Source organism: Ahaetulla prasina, chromosome 1 (genome assembly GCF_028640845.1).
Source record: "Ahaetulla prasina isolate Xishuangbanna chromosome 1, ASM2864084v1, whole genome shotgun sequence".
NCBI lineage: Eukaryota > Metazoa > Chordata > Lepidosauria > Squamata > Colubridae > Ahaetulla > Ahaetulla prasina.
This window is the reverse complement of record NC_080539.1, coordinates 306,873,252-306,885,544: the sequence shown is the minus strand read 5'-3', so window position 1 is coordinate 306,885,544 and position 12,293 is coordinate 306,873,252. Positions and strand designations below refer to the sequence as shown.

Sequence of the window (12,293 nt, the reverse complement as noted above, 5' to 3'; positions counted from 1 at the left end):
GACTTTTATGAACTCATGTCTTTGCATTGTCAGTTTAGCTTTTGGACAGCAGTTGTGGGGCTAAGAGAAAAGCCTTTTCTGCACTGTTTTGAGCTATTGGGACAAATGGTGGGATAAAAATACAATTTAACTAGCTTCTAAACATCCCTTATTGATGTGAGATCCCGTTCCATATGGGGGCTATGGAAAAGTTTTCTCCAGTGTTGAGAACTTTAGGATAAGACATACCTGGGATAACCCCACCTCAAATAGTAGTGCTGTCCAGACCATTAAGGTAGTATAGCCTCAGTTGCTCAAAGGCTGAGTAAATCAATTGATGCAGACTGCTTCTTATCTCTATTTAAAATCAATGTATTCTACTGTTTAGCCAGTATTTTATACTGATTAAAATGTTAAATTTGAAACAAAATTCATGTCGCGGGTAATAGAGGGAGCACCACGGTGCTCCCATATAACACCTATCCTGCGTGGCCTGCACTGGCTGCCGGTAGCCTTCCGGGTGCAATTCAAGGTGTTAGTGATCACCTTCAAAGCGTTCCATGGCTTAGGACCGGGCTATCTATGAGACCGCCTTCTGCCACCAATAGCCTCCCAACGACCTGTGCGCTCCCACAGAGTGGGCCTGCTCCGGGTGCCATCATCCAAACAATGTCAGTTGGTGGCCCCCAGGGGGAGAGCCTTCTCTGTGGCAGCACCGGCCCTTTGGAACGAGTTACCTCCAGGGTTACGCCAACTCCCCGACCTCCGAACCTTCAAGCGGGAATTGAAGACTCTACTATTTAATCGTGCGGGACTAGCCTAAGTGTGTTTTAATTAATTTATTATAATTTTAAATTTTAAAGGGTTTTATATCGGTCTATGATCGTTTTAGCTCATTAGGCCTATTAAATATTTCGTTTTAAATTCATTTTAATCCATTATTTATACTTTGTATATTCTGTGTTTTTAATATGGCTGTAAACCGCCCTGAGTCCTTCGGGAGAAGGGCGGTATAGAACTTAAATTATAAATAAATAAAATAAATAAATAAATGTCCCCCATACAACCATGGAGCTCATGGAATGACTGGCAAGATAAATTCTCTTAAATTACAAAGAATGCTCCCTGATTTGAAGGCTTGAAATTAAATTTGCTATATATATCTTTCTTTAGCACATGTGATAATTAAAAGATATGAAGTGAGAATTCAGCATTTTATAATATAGAGAGTATTGTTTATTCTTCGGTCACTTGATCTTTGTTAATATAAGTAATTAATATTTGGTGCTGTTTCCAAATTTAGGTGTAGATTAGTGGCTACTATCCCACAATAGTCTTTGTCTACTATATTTCCAACTGCTTTTCTTAAATTATGCTATCTTCTCTCCCATGCATTACTTGGGCCAGATCCCTTATCAATTCAACACACACACACTTTTTATATCTAATCTGTGAGTTTATCTATACAGTATGGCTTTAATTGTGGAAAAATGAATGCCTAGATCATTCAATAAACTAGAGCTAGTAAATAGTATGGGTAAGTTTAATGAGATGAAAAACAGATGAAAGCCCATGCTACTTAGTAGGTAATTTAATGTGCAAGAATGTAAAAGAACAATTGATTCATTTTTACAGCACTTACTTACCAACATACGTGTAACATATTTGTGTTGACATTTAGTATCATTTATAACTGAGAGAAAATGTTAACTTTTTTTAAAAAAACTAAACTTTTTTAAAAATGTTCACAGAACTACCAGTAATATATGGGCTATTTTTTAAATGATGTCTGTGAGAACTGTAATTTGAAGCAACTGGTTTTCCCACTTACAAATGTCCTGCTGAGGTTCTTAACCTTGAGGACAATAAGTGTGAATATGTATCTTTCCAGGACACTTGATCTCTGGAGAGAAAACTGAACATAACAACTGGTTGAGGATGGAGAGCAACAAAAATAGTGCAGATGGTTTAAAAAAGTGAAGTGCAAACAGATATGATCTTGAGGTTTATGGTGGATAAATAGGAGAGCTTGTGGTAATGGCAATCATTGGATTTAATTGGCCAGACTATTTTTGATCAATTTGCTGTTATCTATCTAACAAAGGGGTCCCCAACCCCCCGGCTGGGGCCCACTACCAGGCCTTGAGCCTTTTGGAACTGGGCTGCAGAAGTGATGGGCAAGCACACACATGCATTCCCACTTGCATGAGCAATGGACAAGCACATGCACACATTCTCCATTTGCTCAAGCAGCAGGTGTGTGTGCTCTCCACTTAAATGGAGCTGCACATGTGCACACTTGCCCACTGCTCACACGAAACCATCCCCTTACACACACACACACACACACACACACACACCTCTGGTCCACAAAGCTGGAGAGATTGCGGAACTCTGATCTAACACATTTTATGGAATATTTTAAGTATATTACTTAGAAAAGATATTGATTGACTGACTTAATCATTACAATTGGTCTGAATTCTACTTGCCTTTTTATCACACATTGGGATTCAGAATAGTCTCATGAAATCTGGGGTATCTGTATATTATATAGCTCTTGGTTGATTTAAGCAATTGTGAGATGTACCAAGAGCTATGCTACTGAACTCTTTCTGATCCGCAGTGTATTAAATTGTCCATTTATATACTTATTTGCCTTTAACTTTAGAGTGCTTATTTTTATCACCTATACAATCAAGGGAATGTATAAACTCTTATTTCCTATAGGCTTCTTTCTTAGAGCTATACGTCATTGTAACAATTCATATTTGATAAGTTACCCAGTTTTAATGTAGATAGATTTATCTGTTGCATTCTTTAAAAAAGGTTGCCTTTTTATAGCATTTCCTTTTAGGAGTGAGCTTTAAATAGATGAATGTGCATCAACAGCTTCATTGAACTGGCTAATGAAATGCATATGATGAGTTTTCAAGCAGATATAAGCAGGATACTTGTAGTGATCAGACTGTTCAGAATATCTACTGAAATATTTGCATGTGTGCAGGAACACATTCCTATCCCTAAATTAATGCTTATATTGCACAGATGGAAGGTTTTCAGCTAGATAAATTTAACCAAAGTGTTCCCAGTGATGCTTTCTTTTCTGTCTAGGCACATTAGTTCACTAAAATTCAAATAATAAACTTATTTGCATTACATCACATTACATGTGGGTTTACAGTTTGAATTATCATGCTTTTTGTTTCAACATGAATTATTCTGATCCTTCAGTGAAAAGGGTTCTTTGACCTGATGGGGGAAAAATTCAAATCCCAACTCTGTTTAAATTGAGAAATAGTTTTCCTATTTTACAGTTCATCCTCCTGAATGTGCCATAGTCTCTTGAGGTTAACAATCTATTTGATAGTTTAAATCAAGAATTTTGGGAAGCAAAGAATAGGTTGGTGAGAAAGAAATAGGTTTTTCTATCCTTCCTCTAATCTACTTGATTTATGTATTCTGTATATTACAAAGTAAGGGTATTCAATTCCTTATTAGCAACCTGTTTAAAGAAAATAACTTCGAAAAGTTATTTATAATAAAGATATTTTTATTATATGATTTATGGAATCTCCATGCTGACCAAATAGAACTTTCTTTCTTTCTTTCAGCAGGCACAGACATGCAACATGGCATTTTTGAGGCAATGTTTAATGTGTGTACAATTGTGGTTTTGTATTACTCACCCCTCTTTCCAAAACTAGTCAGTAGAAACAAAATACAGTACACAATCTTCATTTTAGGAAAAAAATGGTTTATTTTAGGAAGGTGGCCTACATCAGTGTTCATCCTTGAATCTGTTTATCTGCATCAAAGCCTGCCCTTGAAGAAACACATGCAGTGAAATAATATAAAACTAAAATTAATGGCAAAAGTAATTTTTTTAAAAAGTCTAGTTACCGTATTGTTGTTTTAGACAATTAGACCATTTGTTATGAAATAGCTGCAGAGTTTTTACTGTGTTCCTGAATTGAAATGTGTTTATTTAATATTTGAAATTTTGTATTCCACTTTGAAATGAACAAACTTTTTGGAAATCATGAAATCCTACAGGTGTATAACAATTATATTAAGTCTTAATTTTGTGCTCTGAATCCAATTCATTCTTAGAACTATACCATACTTTTCGGAGTATACAACACACCTTTTCTGGGGGACCGCCCAATGATGGGATTCAAGTAATTTAACAACCGGTTCTCTGCCCTAATGATTTCTTCCAACAACCAGTTTGCCAAACGGCTCAAAAAGTTAACAACCGGTTCTCCCGAAGTGGTGCGAACTGGCTGAATCCCACCACTGGCCCCGCCCCCAAAAAGATGGTGGAAATGTTGTGCATCTTATACATTGAATACAGCCATTTTAGGCCTCCTAAAGCCCCATCCTGCGGGTCCCGTTTTTGCAAAAAAAGGCCCATTTTACAAAAACGGGGCATGCGAAAGGCTTTGGGAGGCCTGCAGAGTGTTCCTGTGGGCTGGGGAGGGCAAAAACACCACATTTTTATGAAAAACGGGCCCGTTTTTGACCTCCCAAACTCCCCCATGCATCATGTTTTTGCCCTCCCCACCCTCCAGGAGCACTCTGCAGGCCTCCCAAACCCTCTGTGCGCCCCATTTTTGCAAAAAACAGGCCCATTTTTCACCCATTTTTACAAAATGGCGTTTTTGCCCTCCCTGACACCTAGGAGCACTCTGCAGGCCTCCCAAATCCTCCGCACACCCTGTTTTTGTGAAAAATGGGATACACAGAGGGTTTGGGAGGCCTGCAGAGTGCTCCAGGGGGCTGGGGTGGGCAAAACCCTTTTTTTCTTGCTTACCTCTCGAAATCTTGGTGCATCTTATACACGGGTGTGTCTTATAGTCCAAAAAATATGGTACTTCTTGTGCCAGCTTTTAATTTTTCTTTCTTAATGAGTAGAAGGTATAACATCCACAAATATAATGATTTCAGTGCTTTCAAAGATCCTTTATATTCCATCGTATTTAGCGACCACATAGGTCTTATAATGTGGTTTATGAAATTAATAAAGCATGTACATCTAGGTGAGAACTTTATGGCTGCATTTGAGGACAACTGAGAAAATACAAATTTATACAAGAATCTAGAAGTGGCAGTATGCAGAATATTCTCAAAAAAGTGCTTTTTTCTTCTTGTTTAGGTCAACCGATGGTGATTTGTGGAATACATTCTTTGACAAAATTCTGAATACAAATGGGAAATCTACTGTGCTGCTTCTGCAAGATCTCAGAGAAGAGCTGAGCAGTTCCTTTGATAGTTCTTTCCCCAAACACCTTTGTGATTTCATACAAAGCTGGAAGACTTCACTCGTGTTGGAGACATGATTCTGACATAGAGAAAATGCCCCTCTTAATATTTCCCTACTTTTCTACTTCCCTCTGTATCACCCAAGGCAAATGAAAGCTGATGCTTGATCTTAGTTCTGCTAGATGTGTAAACAATAGGAACATTTTTCACAATTATTTACTCATAGGTTGTCAAATGAAGCTTAGCTGATGCCTTAAGAATCTGTATAATTGTTATCCATTGGCAATATTCTATGCTTGCTTCTCTATAAATGTCCAGAATTGACTGCTTTGTAGTATCTTAACTTTTTCATCCTTAAACTGTTGTAAATTCCTTACTTGTTTGTCTTCTTTCTGTGTAACCACTGTTCAGTAAAACTGTTTTGTTGCCACCATGAAAATTTCAAGAATTATTGGATAAATGAAAAATGTTGACACTATTTCTAGTTTTTGCAGCTATTTGGATTGCTAGGTTCTTTAAACAAAGCTTGGTATCTGAACATGTTCAGAAACTGTACCAAAAAAATCCTGCAAGAGGCAAAATGCCAGCTCTTTGATGTTAGTTACATAATTGGCATTTCCCTACTTTTAGTGGAAGGGAAAGGGGAAATTATTCTTTTGCGTCTGCATTACTACTGCCCCCACTTCTGCCACCTATAGCTGCTATTTGTATCATGAAGAAAATTCTACTTTGAGCTGTAGTGTTTACGTCAGTAGCAGCATTAGATCATTGATTACCGGGGAATTTTTTCCTCAAATATTAATAAATTCATTTGGAATTCTAAAGTGTATATATTTGTACAGGTCATTCTGTACGTATAAAATGATAGGATATATTTCTACATTTGACCATAGATGGAAGCTGCAATCTGCTAGTAGAGAACATGCCAATCTTATGTAGTACTGCTGCCAACACTTATTCTACAGCAGCTTAATCTTTCCTGTGGTGATTGCTCTAGAAGATTGTTTGGATCTCATCCCTGGATATTTTTCACTGAAATTTAGTTAGTAACAATGAACTAAATTGATGGCAGAGGCCCATCATAGTAGTAAATGATCCTATGATAATGACTGGCCCCAGTGCATATTATAATAATAGTTTCCAGCGGTGCAGATTATTTTCTTGCTATAAGAATACGTAGAAGTTGGTCAAGAGCAAATAACTTGACTATCTTAAAAATATCTTTGCATTTTCTGGACGCCAGTTGCGTCCCTTCCTAGACCTGGATTCCCTACGCACGGTCACTCATGCCCTTGTCACTTCCCGCCTGGACTACTGCAATGCTCTCTACATGGGGCTCCCCTTGAAGAGCACCAAGAGGCTCCAGCTGGTCCAGAATGAGGCTGCGCGGATAATAGAGGGAGCACCACGATGCTTCCATGTAACACCTCCTGCACAAGCTGCACTGGCTGCCGGTGGTCTTCCGGGTGCAATTCAAGGTGTTGGTTATCATCTTTAAAGCGCTCCATGGCATAGGACTGGGTTACTTACGGGACCGCCTACTCCCACCAACAGCCTCCTATCTACCTGTGCGCTCCCATAGGGAGGGCCTCCTCAGGATGCCGTCAGTCAAGCAATGCCGACTGGCGACCCCCAGGGGGAGGGCCTTCTCTGTGGGGGCTCCTGCCCTTTGGAATGAGCTGCCTACAGGGTTACGCCAACTTCCCGACCTCCGGACCTTCAAACGCGAGCTTAAGACCTTTTTGTTCCACTGTGCGGGGCTGGCCTAACGAAATTTTTAATTGGGGGGTTTTATGAGGGTTTTTATGATAGTTTTAACTTATTATGGCCAATTTTAGAATCAGTTTTTTGAAATGTTTTAATTTTTGTTTATGTCTCTGTTGTTTTATTTTGGCTGTAAACCTCCCTGAGTCCTTCAGGAGAAGGGTGGTATAAAAATCAAATAAATAAAGTATTCTTTTGTTTTAGCACAGATCTCATCAAACGTGTCCACATGTGGATGTAGAAGAATGTGTTCAATATTGTACATTTGGTCTTTCAAAATATTTGACAAAGACCTGTCCTTTTATGGATTGCTAATTGGTTAAAGGAAAAATGTAAATATTTACTGGCTGTTTTCTTACTGGAGGAAAGTAGGAATGGAGTCCTTGAAATTCTGTATAGAATATATAAACTGCTTCTTAGCCAGTTGATAGTTACCTTGACTTATGATAAGCAGTAAGCAGGTTAGATTTGGCGATGATACCAATCTATGCAAAGTGATTAAAAACGATGTTGTGAAAACTTTAGAAAGCTCTCTGGGTTAATGGCCAACCAAATGGCCAATACAGTTCCATTTAATTAACTATAACATGTATTTTGGGCAAAAAAATTCCGTAAATTCCTATATACAGTAACTGATATGGGGCATCAGCTCTCTGTAACTAAAGAGATCTTTATATGTGATACATATTGTGTCTGAAACAACATGCACACTTAGTCACTACATTTGAAAAAAGTAGAAAAGAAAACGTATAAAAGTGGGCAACCAATATATGGGAGCACAAATATCTGACTTTCTGTGACTATATATCGGTACCTAAATGATCTTTCTCAGCTGATTTTAAAGCTAGAGTCCTAAACTTCACTACCACAAGATATTGTGTTGGCCAATAAATTCAATTACTTTAGAGAAGATAATTTGGGGGAGGGGGGGCAGGTTTGCAGGGTCTATTAGTCTTGAGAAAGAAATTATCTCCAGGTCATGGGCAACATGCTTCAAATGCAGGTAGTTGTTGACTTACGGTTACAATTGACCCCGAAATTTATGTTGCTAAGTGAGACGTTTGTTATGAGTTTTGCCCCATTTTATAATCATTCTTGCCACAGTTGTTAAGTGAATCAATGCAATTAAATTAGTAACACAGTTGTAAAGTGAATCTGGCTTCCCCATTGACACTTTTGGTCAGAAGATCACAAAAGGTGGATCACATGACCCTGGGATACGGCAAACATCATAAATATGAACCAGTTAACGAATATCCTCATTTTGATCATGTGATCACAGAGATGCAACGGTTGTGTGGGAAATAATCAAGTCACTTTTTTCAGTGCCGTTGTAACTTCAAATGTCACTAAATAAAAGGTTAAGTTAAGGACCTGGTACCAGTTGCAGACAAATAGTGGTTGGAAAGGGAGACTGCTTCATTTCCTCACACGAACCTTCAGCATCTGGCCACTGTAACAAAGTCCTAGATTAAGATATGCCTGGGCCTGATTCAGCAGGACATATACCTGAATGCATGATCATAAACACATGATCCCACTTGGCATTCTGGATTGATTACAAAATGATTTAAAACATTATTAACGAATAGGAAAGCAATGATAGATGGCATAGGAAAATACATTAAAATAAATTAAAATGAACGTATCTTGTCATTTTATGTACACTGAGAGCATATGCACCAAGACAAATTCCTTGTGTGTCCAATTACACTTGGCCAATAAAAAATTCTATTCTATTCTATTCTAAAACAAATCTCCAGCATACAAACTCTTAAATTCAAAACTTATACTCTACAAATACCTGGGAAGAAGTCCTTGATACGATTTCAATGGAGGCTCAGGGAATGCCTCCAAGTGATTCTACTTGTGGGGCCCCACAACAGAGAAGTTCTAACCACCTCTCTAATTTCATTTGCATGGGTAAGTATATATCCTACATACAAGTTTTATAAAAGATTCTTTACTATCAAAGCTTGTCCTAGGGGTTCTTTTTTTTCCTCTCATTCAGTGACAAATTATGAATGTATGTTTCTTTTCAAAGCACATGTTTACGGATTTTAAAAGAAGAAAACACTATTTAAAAAGTGTTCATCTTCATAAGTAGTTGTGGAGGAGAGCTGAGGAACCGCAATATACCCTAAACACAAATTTAGTTTATTGCTGGCATTCAACCAATTGCTGCAGTGTTATGCATAATTCTTTTAAGTACTACAGATTCATTTACTGTGTTCAGGCATGTAACAACCAGAGACTGTACCATTGGCCTCAAATGATTAAAATCTAATTTATGTTTTAAAAAATGTGATATAGGGGCTATAGATGAAATTCTATAAAGAATGATTAAAGAAGCTTGATATATTTAGCTTTATGAAGAGAAAACTGAGGGGAGACATGATAGCAGTCTTCCAATACTTGAAGGTCTGCCAGGGAAGAGGGCATCATTTTATTCTCTCTAGTATCTAATGGTTGCACAAGAAGCAATGGATGACAGTTTATCAAAGGGAGATACAACCTGGAAATATTTCCTCATAGAACTATTAAGCAGTGGAATAACTTGCCTCCTGAGGTCAGTGCTCCATCACAAGATTTTCAAGTACAGATTGGGTAATCATTTGTTAGAGTTGATATGAAGACTCCTGCCTTGGGCAAAGGTTTAGACTAGAAGGCCTCCAAGGTTTTTTCCATCCATATGACCCAATCATTATCTAATGATGGAATTTAAAAAGAAAATCTCTCTGCCTTAATAGATGAACCATATTTTTAAAAATGTCTGACACCTACAAAAGTTCTGTTTGTGTTTAAAAATGTTTTATGTAGCTATCTCTGAACTTATATTCATTCCCCTATTAATAAATATTCAACTCTAGCCTTTGACTAAGTTGTTGTGTTTGATGTGCACTACTGCTTACTAAAATAGGAAACACTCCCTGAGTCTCCTGCATGGACTAATACTTGACTATCTGATTTAAGACAGTTATATTTTTTGCCAGTTATCTAGGCTGTTTCTTTCTGAAGGTTAAAATTATCATTTAGCTGTAGGCAGTGAGCACTGGAGAACTGTATTATACCAAGTGTCTACTGACTCATGGATAAGATTATTTAGGAAACATTCTATTGTACTGTGGAAGGACTCTCAGATTACCAACTCAGAAGATTTCACTCTTTTCCTTTAGTTTCTCATGTTATGTGCTGATGTCTTTCTAATGGTACTAATATTGGATGGTGCTGATCAACTATTTTTTTTTCTTTCATTTAATTGTTTCCGATTCATGGACTGCCTGGACAAATCCCTGCTGTTCTCCTGGCAAGGTTTTTCAGAAGTAGTTTGCCATTGCCTCCTTCCTAGACCTGAGGGAAAGTGACTAGCCCAAGGTCACTCAGCTGACTTTGTGCCTAAGGCAGGATCAGAATCACAGCCTACCATTTTCTAGCCTGATGCCTTAACCACTACATGAAACCGGTTTTGAAAATTTCAATAATTTTGGAACTGCAGTTAATTAGTTTCAATCATCATTATGATTAATCATTAATCATTATAATCATTAACTGCAGGTTCCTTGGCAAGATTTCATAAGTGGCTTGCCGTTGCCACCTTTCTAGGGCTGAGAGGGAGTGACTGGTTCAAGGTCATTCAGTTGGCTTCATGCCTAAGGCGGGACTAGAAGTCATGGTCTCCCAATTTCTAGTCCGCTGCCTTAACCACCACACAAACGTGCAAGCTCTGCTAATATTAGATGGTGTTGGTCAACTATAGCTAAAAGTTTATTGACAGAAATCAGGAAGTCAGAGACCAGATCATGGATGAAATGTAACTAGGTTACAAAAAATGCCGTTCCATTCGTGTTCTGCTGCTGGGCCATATGCTAAACGAAAGTGTGATAAGACTGACTGAAGGCAGATTCAGATCTGAAGGCAGAAAATATTACAGGACGATCCACATCTCTATACCAACTTAAAATTTTAAAGATAGTATTAGTGGTAGAATATTTTCCCTCAAGGACAGAGGGAAAAGCATAAGGAAAGGAATGGAAAGGGAAAAGTGCCTAATATTCAAGCTACAATCTGTATTTACTTACAGTATAGTATGATGAAATATGGGAGTAGACTGCAGACATACAAATTAGGATCTGTCAGGTACTAAGATGATTTCAGGTTGCACCTAGAACTTTTCCAGGAACATCTAGGAAAACGAAACAAATAGTTACTCACTGACTTCGAAATGCATTTAAAACTGACACTTCCAACTTGGAATACGATCAACAACATATAGAAAAATTAAGCAGTTCTTAGCTTTTCAGCACTGGATAGAATTCTGAGTAATGTGCCAAGTTCAAAAAACAACAATGGGAGTAAAATTGGGTAGCATACTCTTCTTGCTGAGATGGCATTGAAGACATATCCTCACGACAGTATCTTCATCTTGGTGCCAGACTACCACTCGGGAAGAATACTGGAGGAAAGCATATAATTATGTGTAAAGGTCCTAATGAGTGAATTAGTTTTATCCCCAAAGTTTGAATTTCAGACACTGTAATGTCCATACTGGGAGTCTCCATTATTTAAAAAATAATTTGTGATCTTGCTTTTCAAGCACAGGATTTAATCCCATGTCTTTTTTTTAACCCTTGCATCCTAACACTTGTTCACAGGACAAGATGTGTAAGGACATAAGAAAACAGCTACAAGTAGTGGGTGTGTGAAGTTCAATTATTTGTGAATGGTCAATAATACAACACTGCCTTACACACTTTAAGGAAAGGTTCTGGAATCTTTCAAGGTTACTATTAGAAAAGCATAGACTTAAGTAGATAAATATGCCTGAAAAGTCTGCTAAATGACCCCAACCTTCTGTCCTTTGCTCTGCATGAATTCAGAGCATTTCTTGACAAAATCCATCTCAGACAGGACTGAGGAAATTCGCTGCTCTTCCCTTTATCACAGAACTGAAAGAGGGAGGCTAGGGTAAAATGTTCTGTATAAATAGCCCTGTTCCTGTTGTATGTGTAAATTCAGTGCTTTTTGTGCTAATGACATCAACTTCTTTCCCATAGCAACTTCCCACGAGGTCAAAATTACCAGGCAACATTTAGAAAATGCAATGCTTTATCGATTTGTGATTAACTGAGAAATTAAACAATGAGGGCTAAGGTGTAGGAGGAGTCCTGGCAATGAAGAACTGTCAACGTTGGAAAGGTTGATTCTGTTATTACAGTTTTTAGGAAACTTTTTTTTCCCTTCTGGTTGTTCTTTAATAACTATCTTTGTCAAAATGACAGATTAGG

At 37.8% G+C, this 12,293-nt stretch overlaps 1 protein-coding gene across 1 annotated transcript in view; it reads left to right on the top strand.

Moving 5' to 3' along the window:
• BUB1B (BUB1 mitotic checkpoint serine/threonine kinase B) overlaps nt 1–7,191 on the top strand; it is a 29,934-nt gene extending 22,743 nt beyond the window's left edge. Inside the window, 2 exon segments of the mRNA XM_058162110.1 lie at nt 5,138–5,280; nt 5,283–7,191. Coding sequence (XP_058018093.1) covers nt 5,138–5,280; nt 5,283–5,332 — 193 coding nt within the window. The 3' untranslated portion in view covers nt 5,333–7,191.
• The last annotated feature ends 5,102 nt before the right edge of the window (nt 7,192–12,293 follow it).